This window comes from Garra rufa, chromosome 23, assembly GCF_049309525.1.
Source record: "Garra rufa chromosome 23, GarRuf1.0, whole genome shotgun sequence".
Lineage (NCBI taxonomy): Eukaryota > Metazoa > Chordata > Actinopteri > Cypriniformes > Cyprinidae > Garra > Garra rufa.
In genome coordinates this window covers 4,961,616-4,975,099 of record NC_133383.1, presented here as the reverse complement: position 1 = coordinate 4,975,099, position 13,484 = coordinate 4,961,616, and the positions used below count along the sequence as shown (strand labels likewise).

The following is a 13,484-nucleotide window of genomic DNA, read 5'->3' as shown; positions in this document are numbered from 1 at the left end:
CACATTCCGATCTGAATCAAATATGGGATAGTTATATGTGAAGTTGCCGATCTAAAGAATGATTTGCGAACCATCATTTCAGATCTGGACTTAATAGCACAGATTGTGAATAATTTCCAAAGTTCTGATCTGAATCAAAAGATCCACAAACCCGCTCTGAAGTTCCAGTCTGAATCAAATGATTTATGATATGCAAAGTTCTGATTTAAATCAAAAGATTCACGAACCCGCTCCATCTAATGATTTTGCGAAACATCATTTCAGATCCGGACATCGGAGCGCGGATCGTGAATTATTCAATTCGAGAAATGATTTGTGAACCCACTGCAACGTTCCGATCTGAATCAAATGATTCACAATATGTGAATTCAGATGTGAATCAAAAGATTTGCGATCTGCACTCCACTCTCCGTCGTGCCAATCTAAAGAATGATTTGCTAACCATCATTTCAGATCAGGACTTCTGAATTATTCATTTCGAGAAACGTGAACCCGTGAAATCGTGAACCCGCTCCACAGTTCCGATCTGAAACAAAAGATTCATGAACCTGCTCCGAAGCCCCAGTGTAAATCAAATGATTTTGCGAACCCACTCTAAAGTTCCAATCTGAATCAAAAAAATTCACAAACTCGCTCCGAAGTTCTGATCTAATGATTGGCGATACACACTTTAAAGTCCCAATCTGAATCAAATGAAAAACTCTTTAGTCACCCAGTGAAAGACAGAATGTTCGGGAAAAAGTCTTTTTTACACATGCTTCAAGTCTTTCAAAGCAGCTTTGCATTAATAAATGGGGAACTAACATTATTAATCTTATAAAATTAGGCAATTATGAAATAAAGTCAATTTGAGCTGTAAAGATCATTTTTTAACTCAATTTAATTTAATGTTTAATCAATTCAGTTCAATAACTGCCGACATTCCAAATTTAGTGTCATTATTCAGCTCATTGTGCCAGTGCATTATTGCAAAATGTCAAGTTTGTTCTAGGTGTTTCTCCTAAAATGCTTTATGAGGAATACAAACAGACACCAATGGTACAATTGTTGACATACAATAGGAGTACAGAGCTAAGAATAAATCATGTGGGCAGCATAAAACAACCAAACAAGCAAGAAGCTTCAGCAAAGTTTCCATTTGGTCTCTGCTTAATCATATTGCTCTCTGAAACAGACATTTGGGACAGTTTTCCTGGACAGAGTAATATTTAATTGCACAGACATTAAAAGAGACTTAATGGAGTTCTCCATTATGATTTCCTTTACCAAAAGTATCAACTTCATCTCAGATGTTCCCCTAAAATGTCTTACAAGGACACAAATGAGACAATTATTGACAAACAATAGGAGTAAAGGACACCATAAAACAAAGTGTTTTCTGCAAAGTCTCAACAGAGTCTTATTGCTATCTACAACGGACATCTGATTTACTTCACTAATTGAAGATATCTTGGGAGAAATAAAAATAGACATAAATAAGTCAGCTAATGAGACAGGTGTTGACATAAAATGAGTACGGAGTTAAAAATAAATTCATGTTAATAGCATAAAACAAAATCAAACAAGCAGGAGGATTCAGCAAAATCTCCATTTGGTCTCTATTTGATTGTACTGCTCTCTGGAAACAGACATTCAGGAGAATTATTCTTGAGCAGAGGAATATTTCATTGCACACAACGGCATAGGTTTGATTTGTGGTTTGGCATTGGTGTCAAATATATTATAATTGACACGTAATTATAATATCAGACATTAAAGTGACATTTTTGTCACTCTTCTGAGGAAGATGTCATTCACTTGTTTGGCAATGTACCACACAGAGACATTTTGGTCAGATTCTTTTAATGTTCATTAAATCTCATTTTGTAAGTGACTGATTCTTTCTGTTTTAAAGATGTTTTCTTTGGATTTATTGACTACTTGAAAGAGAATATGGAAAATATAACAATTTGTGTTTTTTGCTAGCTAAATTTCAACAAAAATCTTGCTCTAACCCTCTCTTTTCTTTGCTCAAGTTGATCTAGACAAATACATGGAAACAGAAGTCTGTTAATCCTAAAACAGTGAAAACTGCTCTTCTATATTCATTCTTTGTGTCCTTTAAGGTGAAAAAAACATGCTTACTACAGTTTTACTATAATGAAAACCTTGGTTATTTTTTAAAGGTTTTGTATTTGTGTTTCTTTTTCCTTTTGTTTTTATTGGCTTACTGTACTGCCTTAATGGTTTGATGTTTTGTAAATACGTTTACAGTAAAAATGTTTAAATAAAAAAAATAATAATTAAAAAAAGATCAGCGAAACTGCACCAAAGGCCCGATCTGAATCAAATGATTCGCAAAACATCATTTCAAAAGAGGACTTTAGAACGGATCGACAATCATTAAATTCGCTAAATGATTCGGCAACCCAATGTAAAGTTTCTATCTAAATCAAATGATTCGCAAAACATCATTTCAAATGAGGACTTTAGAACGGATCGACAATCATTAAATTCGCTAAATGATTCGCAAACCTGCTCTCAAGTTCTGATCCAAATTAAATAACTCACAAACCATCATTTCAAATCGGGACTTTAAAACACAGATCGCGAATCATTCAATTCGCAAAATGATTCGCCAAACCAACGTGAAGTTTCGATCTAAATCAAATGATTCGCAAACCATAATTTCAAATCAGGACTTTAGAGCACAGTTCGCAAATTATTCAATTCGCAAAACGATTTGAGAACCTGCTCTGGAATTGCAGAAAACTAATGATTTGTGAACCATCATTTCAAATCCAAATACTACAGCACGGATCACGAATCATTCAATTCGTAAAATGATTCACAAACCGGCTCTTAAGTTCTGATCCGAATCAAATTATTTGCGTACCATTATTTCAAATCGAGACTTCATCGAATCATTTCGTGAATTGAATGATTCGCTTGAACCCGCTGCAAGGTTCCAATCTAAATCAAATAATTTGCAAACCCGCACTGAAGTCCCCGGATCTGAATCAACTGATTCACGATCCGATTAGAGTGTGAACAGTGAATCATTTTGCGATGCAGTGGTTTAACTGATTAGGAGTTTCGAAAAGCTCAATTTCACCCACTACACATGCTTTTTAAAATCATTACGAATGATGTTGAAATTCGAAAATGAATGGCTATTTTGATCTACACTGTAAAAAGTTTTCACCAGTTTCAGCTTAAAAACTTAAAAAGTTTAGCAGCTGCCTTAAAATTTTAAGTTAAATCAACTTAAGTCATTTTAACTCATAAGTTAAATCAACTAATTTTTAGTGTAATAAGTTAAGGCAGCTGCTGAACTTAAGTTTTTAAGTTGAAACTGGTGAAAACTTTTCACAGTGTAGTTTTTGCTAGTGAATTGCTTCAACTGAATGATCGAAGTCACGAGTTTGAATCAATCGGAGCGGTTCCAGCGTGACTCATTTAATTGAATCAGTTTGTCTGTTCCTCTTTTCAGCCATGTATACATGACACTGCCAGTACTACCACTGAATTAGCTCGTTAGTTTTATGACTTTAACTTAAATAAGTGAACAAAAAGTATGATGTTTACAAGTAAAATAAACATTTCCATTCTGAAGAGAACATCCAACACAAACTACGGACATATTCATGAGAACTAACCAGTTTACTGCTAAATAGTGATGACGAGCTGCACCTTAAAATACATGTTAGATGGAAACACTGTGTATTATGATCGAGTTTGTAGCTTAATTCACTATATTTAAAATAGTTTGAGCACTGCAGTTCAGTTGGTGACAGTTTAATAGGAAATCAGTTGAAAGCATCCAGTCATCCCATACCACTGAAGTTATGGAATTTGTCAGTCTACAGTGCCTTGCGAAATTATTCATACCCCTTCTTTTTTTTAACATTATGTTATGTTGCTGCCTTATGTTAAACTACTTTAAATTACTTTTTTCCCACATCAATCTACACTCCCTAGTCCATAATGGCAAAGCAAAAAATAGGTTTTTAACATTTGTGACCCTGGACCACAAAACCAGTCTTAAGTCGCTGGGGTATATTTGTAGCAATAGCCAAAAATACATAGTATGGGTTAAAATTGTTGATTTTTCTTTTATGCCAAAAATCATTAGGAAATTAAGTAAAGATCATGTTACATGAAGATTTTTTGTAAAATTCCTACTGTAAACCTATCAAAATGCTATTTTTGATTAGTAATATGCATTGTTAAGAACTTAATTTGGACAACTTTAAAGGTGATTTTCTCAGTATTTAGATTTTTTTGCACCCTCAGATTCCAGATTTTCAAATAGATGTATCTCGGCCAAATATTGTCCTATCCTAACAAACCATACATCAATAGAAAGCTTATTTATTGAGCTTTCATGTGATGTTTACCTCTCAGTTTTGTAAAATTTAACGTTATGACTGGTTTTGTGGTCCATGGTCACATTTGTGCAAATTTATTACTAATAAAAAACTGAAAAGATCTGGGACACTACAAATTTAGCTCGGGAGCATTCTTATTGCTTCTAGATGTTACTACACTTAGTCTATATAAAGTGATAGTCAATGTAAAAAGCGCAAATGGGAAAAGCAGATGAACACAAAACAGCAGAACAACAAAGTTAAAGAGGGCAAACTTTATCATTCAACTGAACTGTAGTTGAATATTGGAAATTATGGAAATTCTATGCCCTTGACACACTCATTGCTCTTTCACATAAACCTATGATTTACTCTTCCTAAAGTATCAACTTTGTCTTAGATGTTTTTCCTACAATACCTTACAAAGAATAAAAATAGACACAAATGAGGCAATTGTTGACACACAATAGGAGGAGAGGGCTAAATATATTCATGTGGATAGCATAAAACAAAGCCAAACAAGCAAGAGGCTTCAAAAGAGTCTCTGTTTAATCGAATAACTCTGCAGAACAGATATTTGGGACAATTCTCCAATGGGCAAAATTTATATTATTCCTTTATATCTCAAGAGACGAGTTCTTCGTTAAGATTTTGTCAGATGTACAACACACAACATAAGGTGACTTGACTAGTCTTGACTTAGACATCTCAATTGTGTTTCCCACAGGAACAGAACAAGAGAATGACTTCAAGTCAGCGTCTCACCCAATCCTCTCTTGCTCCATGGCCTCCATCATCTTGGCTCTCGCCAGCACGCTGTTGATAATTTCCTTTTCCTCGTCCGTCAGCTCCTCGATTCCAGCGGCGGACTCCATCTGCCTGCCGTACATCTTGCAGCCAGTCCTAAAGCACACAAGCACAATAGTCAATTACGCCCAGCGCACGGCCAAACACATCTGCAGCGGCGAACGCTTAAATATACGACCGAAAACTCCCAGCGGCCCCATCTGTCCGTATTATTACCCAATCGCAATCAACCAACAGAGGGGATTTTAGAGGCACACCGTGCCGCGCATACGGCCACGCATCAGTCAGGAAATAATTTTCAAAGGTAGAGCAATTACAACAGCTGTTTTGCGCTTTATCTCCGGCGCAAGTGAAATCTGCTCGGTGCCTTTTGACATTACAGCATGTCATATCATTAATGAGTCAATGCATCGCTCTTTCCGGCGTGTTGGGCAAATTCTATTCCGTCCCCACAGAGACGCTCGAAACGCTGATTGAAAATGTCGAGGTGACGGAGGACATGACTGATTGCCATCTGGGGCTGAAAAGAAGAGGAGGAGGACACGGAGACAGAGTAAAGGGGAAATAGAGGGAGAGTGATGATCAGAAATTACATCACACTCTCACCAGCGCTGTCACTATTCATCTCATCAGCCGTTTCCATAGAAAGCGCGTCTATCACGTATGAACGCGCATCTCTATGGGCCCGCTGGATCTTCAAAGGCTCCACTGAAATGTGCATCAAAAATCAAATGTGTTTGCATTAGCTGCCTGGATTTATACGAAAATGCTGACGCCGACATAACCGTCAGCCTTGCACTTAAATGTAAATGCTTGCAACTCAGAACTAAGCTATATACAAATAACATCCAATGCAGACAGAGAAACGCATTTATGGAATGATAAAGGAAGATGTTTGGCTCTACAGCTTAACTAGTATTTCTGTAGGTTTTGAAGGTAAATTTAAACCTTTAAAGACTAAGTAAACAGTTTAATAATTAAATGGAAGGGGACACAAAGAAATTAATCTGAATGGACTGAGTTTATGATTAAAACAAGAACAAATACCAGCCAGTGAGATCAGAAAAGTTACATTTGTTCATTTTAAGCATAAACACTATTATTTTGTCACATTTCTCAAAAAACAGTCTTCATGTTTACACTTTCACAATGCATTGTGATTTAAGGATATTGCGATGCATGCAACATTTAAAGCCATGACTCTATGAATTTAAGGCTCCGATTTAAGATCTTTTAAGGCTCTAATTTGTGGACAGGTGAATTAATGCCTGCAGAAACCCTTTGTCAAGGACAACAATAGATCAAGAGCTGGTCTATGTGTTTCTGGTTGGGTCAGTTGTTGGGGGCAGTGCATCAATGTGCCCTAAATGTCATTTTCTATGCTGGGACATTCAAGACATTGATTGCTTTATTGTATTAATGGCTAAAGAAAATTCAATAGCACTGAGCCATGAAATCCAGACAGTCCCATATAAAGAAAGCACAGCTGCGGAAATCTTTGGGTGAGTTTGATACAAATAAACTACATCTTCTTAGATGATACATGATAGTCTTAAAACAAACAGCTTGATTTTATACAAGAATATTTAGTAAAGCATCTATATTATCTGAATACCTATTCTTAAAAATAAAGGTGGTTCCATGAAGAACATTTAACATCAATTCAATATTTTCAATCCACTTAAGGCTCTTTATAGTGAAATTTTAATGGTTCTTAATGGTTCTTAAGAGAAGCAAAAATGGTTTCTCTATGGCATCACTTTGAAAAGAGTGTATAATGAAACATCAAGAACATTTATAATCTACACCGTTAAAAATAAATGTTCTTTATTGCCATTAGTGGTTCCATGAAGAACATTCAAAATCAAAAGTATCTTTCCATTGGATAAAAGGTTCTTTATCATTTTTAAAAAGTTCTTCACAGTTCTTTGGGGAAACAAAAATAGTTGTTGTATAGAATCATGGACAATAAAGAAACTTTTGAATCATCTAAAGAATTGTTTGCCATTATAATCAACCTTTTGTCCAGTGGAAAGGTTTAGAGATGTTGATGTCTTCATGGAATGGAACCATCATTGCCGAATGCATATAGAACCTTTATTTTAATCATCTATTTTTTTAATTCCTCTATAAAGAGCCTTTTGTCAAATGGAAAGGTTTTACAGATTAAATGTTTTTTTATGGAACCATCAATGCCAATAAAGAATCTTTATTTTTAAGAGTGAAGAAGAGGGTTCTTGAGAGACCCAGGTTTGCAATCTTTTGCTTTAGATCGGAATTTCGGAGTGCGGTCTGCAAATCATTTGATTCAGATCGGGATTTCAGATCTATTTCAGTTATTTTTCTTAAACAGTAGAAAACATCAAACTATTAAGGCAGTACAAGTATAAAAAAAAAATGAAATAGAAAAAAAAGTATACACAAATACAAATCCCTAAAAAAAAATTACCCATGGTTTTACTATAGTAAAATGTATTATACTTTGTAATATTTTAGTAGTGATACTTAACATGTGCTTCATTTAATTTTTGCCATTGCTCAAAAACTCATGAAACTGTGGGTGTGGCAAAATGGCTCTATAGCGCCACCTATACACGTTCAACAGAGTGTGCTTTGAGCTACGCTTCACGTACATGCATGAAAATCGGGACACACGTGTAACACACTGATACCTACAAAAAAGTCTCTTGGAGCAAAATCTGAAACCCAACAGGAAGTTGGTCATTTTTAATTTCTACGCAAATTTTGTGTCATTTTTGCCATTTTCAGGCATCGTACTCCTCCTAGAGATTTATTCAGATCAACACCAAATTTCGTGAGTCTAATCTAAAGGCCCATGTGACGTTAAATTGCGAATATCTAGAGTTTTCGTTGGAGGGCGTGTCCGTGGCGGCCTGACGGATTTCGATTTTTCGCCATGAAACAGGAAGTTGTTATAACTCAGGCATACAATGTCCGATTTGCCCCAAACTTTACATGTGTGATAACACTCCTGACCTAAAGACATCTACATGCCCATATTCAGTTATAGTCATAGCGCCACCTGCTGACAACAGGAAGTGACATGTTTTACGCTGAAACAAACTCCTCCTAGAGATTTAATGATATCAACATATTTGGTCAGTCTAATCTAAAGGCCTTAGCAATGTTAAATTGCGAAGATCTTAATATAGTAAATACAGGAGAAATCTATCAAAGTCATTTATATGTGCCAAACTTCCTGCTGCCAGCTGGTGGCGCTATTTAAAAACTGAACATTGGCATGTAGATGTGTTCATGCCAGCACTTTTATATCAAACATATGAAGTTTGGTGCAGATTAAACTTTGTACGTTTAAGTTAGTATAAGACATGACATATCCTGCTGCCAACAGGTGCGCTATAATTATATCTGAATACTGGCCGTTAGATGTCTTCAGGCCAGGATTCGGCAACATTAGATCTCGGATTGAAGTCCATGAAAATCATGAAAATAGTGCTTGAAAAGTCCTGGAATTTAATTTTACAGTATCTGTACGAACCCTAATGGATGTTAAAGATTCTTAATGGAACCAATGCCAATAAAGAACCTTTATTTGAATAATATCAAAACCTTTTCCACTATAAAGAATCTTTTGTCCAACTGAAAAGTTCAATGGATGCCAATAAAGAACCTGTGCAGAATCTAAGGCGCTGCAAAGAACCACTGTAGAACTACAGGCCAACAGAGCTTCATTAGCCAACTGATTTCTCATATTATAACCTAAATGCCACATCATCGCGCTCTGGAAGCAGATGAGCCGTTTGGCACACGATACCGAGTCGGTTTGATCCGCGATGTCAGCACGCCTGGATTTGGCAAAGGCTGCTTCTTTTTCCACACCTTCCTGAGGTTGGCAACATCCCCACATTCACAATCTATAACCTCAGCTGTTCCAGCATGGCTGATATTATTACCTATAATACACTCTAGTGAGCTCTTGTGCTGTGATTTATATACGCCTTGGGGCTTGTAGACCCCCAACCACCGGGCCGCCTCTAGCAAAAACACCTGCTCTCCTCCATCACTGCTCCATTTGCTCACAAACCGGCCACAACCTTCCAAAATACAGTATTTAAATACATTCAGGTAGGTAATCTCACTTCAAGCAGAATGCAGGTTAATGAGATGTGGGATAACGAGATGCTGGGATTAATTGGGGCTGTTATTTGTCAAGAGGGTGGTAAACAGAGAGATGTGCTGGTGTAAACTCATTAAAGCGTGGTGTTTACACAAACATGTCAGCGCTATCATTATCAAAGACGAATCAGTGCGGACCAAAAGAAGTTTAGATGCTTACACATGTAAAGTGCTGTTGTTTGCATCTTTTTGTTATTTGTGTATATTTGGCAACTCTGGTCCTGTTCAAACTTATTTGCTTACCCTCATGTTGCCCATTATTTGCCCACATGCATATGTTGCTCCAGACTTATTTATTGTTCCTTTGAAACATGGTTTCCTGAACTTGTTTAATCAGCCAAAACCATTTAACGTGAAATATTTTACATGGAAGTGCCCCCTGAGATTTTAAGTTAATATTTCAATAATTTAACGACACATTTGCATGCTCACTTCTTTGACCATAAATAACAATAAATTATTATACAATTGAATAAAATGTCATTATTTGAAATTTGTATGTTTTAACTCTAAATAAAAAATAAAGAGAAATATATTACTTTTATAAATTACTATTGTAAGTAACAAAAATGTTCTAATATTCTAATATATTTTAAACATGTAATTAGGGGTTCAAATACATAGCACTGAAACCCTATTGGAATTGTTAGAATGGCCAAGGATCAGCAATCTCCACATAAAAAAGGATCATGCAGACCAAACCGTAAGTCCTAGAGACTTGAAACTTGGAGAGATGGTAGTACTCACACCGCTGACAATGTCACCAAAGCTCGCCCCAATCGGCCTAACAGGGGTGCTACAGTGATCACAAATACGAAATCGCTCATAACTCCTAAAGCGTCAATTGCAGCCTCAAGAGTCTTTCGTCATTGGAATCCTTGACTCATGTCAGACAAAGTGCATGCCATTTGATCGTGAGCGAAATGTTCTGGTATTTTGGATTTTTTTTAAAAACTACAAACCTAGTTCTAGGTTTTTTTGCCCGATCAGAACCAAACCAGTGTTTGAAAATGTTTGAAAGGAGCGGAACTACTTTTAGTAAAATGCCTAGAACTCCTTAATGGAATGAGATACTTTCGCCAAACTCAGAATACTTATGTAAGAGCTCAGTCTGAAGTCACAGGACAAAAATCGTGGAGCTATAAGAAGGAGAAAAAAATTTAAAAGTTTTATCCATACAAAACCATTTGTCCCATCAACATGAAAATTGCTGTGCACGGTCTTAGTCCAAAGTGCCACAAGTGTCTATAAGGACATTTGCGTATCTGAAAAAAAAAAACATGGCCGCCAGGCCCGCCATTGGCCGAGGTTAACGAGGTTAATGGAGGCCGATCAGAACGAAACTCGGTGGGCCTGTTTGACTCTTTGAAATTTTACAGAAATCAGCCACTGGGGGCGATATCGCATTTTCAAGCGTGTAAACGATTGTACATTGCATGGTTTTTCCCACATGCAAGCGATGTTCATATCATACTATAGAACATACTACTTTGCCTCTAGAACCACTGCTGTCAGAGAATGATAAAATGGAAAAAAAACTACTTGTGCAAACTAGTCCTAGGTTTTTCACTCAATCTAGAAAAAAACTGTACAATTCTCTGGACTCTAGGTCATTAATTTTCAAAAAATGTTAAAATTTACACTTTGGGAAGCTATAACGGGGTAATTTAGAAAAGGGGCCTGTCCAAATTGACCCAAAATTCTACTAAGCCTAAAGGAAAACTCAAAACTACACGAAACCTGGTGAGCACGTGCAAAACAAGCATGCAAAGTTTTAAGGAGATCGGAGCACAGCTGGTGCCATAACAGTCATAAATGTTAAAAAACATAATATTTCTATAGTAAATTACCTGGATTTGCCAAAAATCCTTTTTCAGATTGATTTAGGTGGTTACAGACTTGGTAAATAATGTCTTTTTCTATGTGCTTAAATGCCTTAAAGCACCTGAACCCTAGTAAATCGCTGCTTGCAGCTATATTTAAAATATATAATTATATATAAAACAAAAAGTTTTAAATATTTGATCATTATAATATTGAAATGCCTTGTGTGCTTCCCTCAGAAACACCCTACACATCAAACGATTTGATTACTGTACTAAGCAATTTATCGCAATTATCAAGTTTTAATGTTCACTAGTGCTAAAGTGCTAAAATAGCAAAATAAATCAGACAGAGAAACCAGAAAATTACTAAAACTGAAAAATCTTATTTAAAATATTAAAAACTATAAGAATATATCAAAGACACTAAAACAACTGTTCTTTTCAAAACATTAGAGGCTCACATGCTTCATTCTTATAGTGTGCCCATTGCATTAAGCTCCAGACACATTAAGCCGTGTTACTCATATGGGAGATGATGATTCAGATCCAGCTTGAATTTCCACCCTCATCTCCAAATCATTTCTCATCTCTTTGCTTTCAATAAAACAGCCAAAAAAGTTATTTACAAAATGTACATTGATTCTTCCGCGAACCCAATTAATCAGGTGCTAGGAAGCTCTTATAACAGGAAAGCAAAGGCGTGCTCAGCAAGCAGCTCCGGAATACAGCGATGCCAGGTTTGCCTCGCCGCGCTGCCAAGAGAAAAACCCATGTCACTTGGAATTCATCAGCAGCTGCTGAGCAGGAGAAGCGTCACTAGCCCACGGAAACGCTCCACAAAACTGACGTGAAGTAAACAGAAACCGAGGCGTTTTAGCTCCACAATACAATGCGCTCCTCCAAGGGGTTTTACAGCACATGTGCGAGTGTGTGTCTGTGTGCACGTCCACTGCAAAAGGCCCAACGACCTGGAAAAATGGATTCGAACAAAGCCAAAAACAATAGAACTTTAAGGTCTCGGAATTTCCTCTTATTTTATGGTTCTAAATTAGTTGCAAAATGCAAATTTTTGATCAGTTAGGGCCTGAATAAAAATGAGGTGTTGTTTCCCTCCTTTTTAGTTTTTTTAATACTTAAAGTTCAATAAACTGTTCCATTTCAAATAATTGGATTCCTCCGACATTTCATATGTCAGGCTTTAGGGTTAATACTTGATTTATAAAAGCATTTAACACATGACAGTGGTTGCATGGGACATTTCTGATACGTCACCACCACTGGAAGTGCATGCATAAAATTTTAAAAAGCCTTGATACACTGTATCTGACCTACTTAACGTATTCCTGTAACAAACACTCCGCCGTTTCTCTTCTTCACAGAATGCACAACAACATCAGCATCAGCACACACAAGATCATCCACCTACTCTAGACGTGGTAAGAATCGGCTTACCGGCTTACTGAGAACCCCAACAAGTTTATCCCTTTACCACCATTTTGATGAGTCTCCTTTGGAGTTAACGGATGCAGAACAGTGTTAAATCCATGGATATGTGGCACGATGGAGATGCTGAGCTGAGTGTGGACTGTCATAAAGGGTTACTCTTATTTTTACATGCCTTTGAACACCAAATTAATTCTACAGGGGAGATATTTTCAACGCAGCCCACGGAAAATTATGCGGTGTACCTCAAGGCTCGGTTTCGGGACCTTTTCAGTTGTGACTAGAGAGAAAAAAAGTGAACGATAATGTCAAAAGAAATAGAAATGGACCCTTTTTATCCTTCTTAATATGTTTCTGGTCATATTGTGAATGATGTACTAAAAATATTTAGGCCTACATTTGAGATCTATGTATTTGAATTGCAAAAATACTGTAATATTTACATACATGTGGATTACATCGTTTTAACATAAATGAATGTGATGCATATTTGTCATTTATACTTAAATGAAACAGGTCAGATGTCTGTAATAGTACTAATAAACAATGTGTTTTAAATATACACTACGTATAAGATTTTTAATGTTTTTTAAAAAAGCATTTATTTGATGCAAAGTACTGCAAAAACTGTACAATTTTGAAAAAGTTTTCTATTTGAATATATTTTAAAATATAATTTATCCCTGACTTCAAAGCTGAATTTTTAGCATCATTACTCCAGTCACATGATCCTTCAGAAATCATTCTAATAATCTGATTTGCTGCTTAAAAAAACATTATTATGATGATGTTGAAAACAGATGAGTAGAATTTTTTCAGGTTTCTTTGATGAATAGAAACTTCAGAAGAACAGCATTTATCTGAAATAGAAATCTTTTGTAACATTATAAATGTCCGTATT

The 13,484-nt window shown here is 36.1% G+C and overlaps 1 protein-coding gene across 2 annotated transcripts in view; it reads right to left on the bottom strand.

The window, feature by feature from the left end:
- rph3aa (rabphilin 3A homolog (mouse), a) overlaps positions 1–13,484 on the bottom strand; it is a 53,002-nt gene that overhangs the window by 32,374 nt on the left and 7,144 nt on the right. For both annotated transcript variants that reach the window (XM_073829640.1, XM_073829639.1), the window contains exon 2: positions 5,115–5,252. In XM_073829640.1, coding sequence (XP_073685741.1) covers positions 5,115–5,239 — 125 coding nt within the window. In that variant the 5' untranslated portion in view covers positions 5,240–5,252. The remainder of the gene's footprint in view (positions 1–5,114; positions 5,253–13,484) is intronic.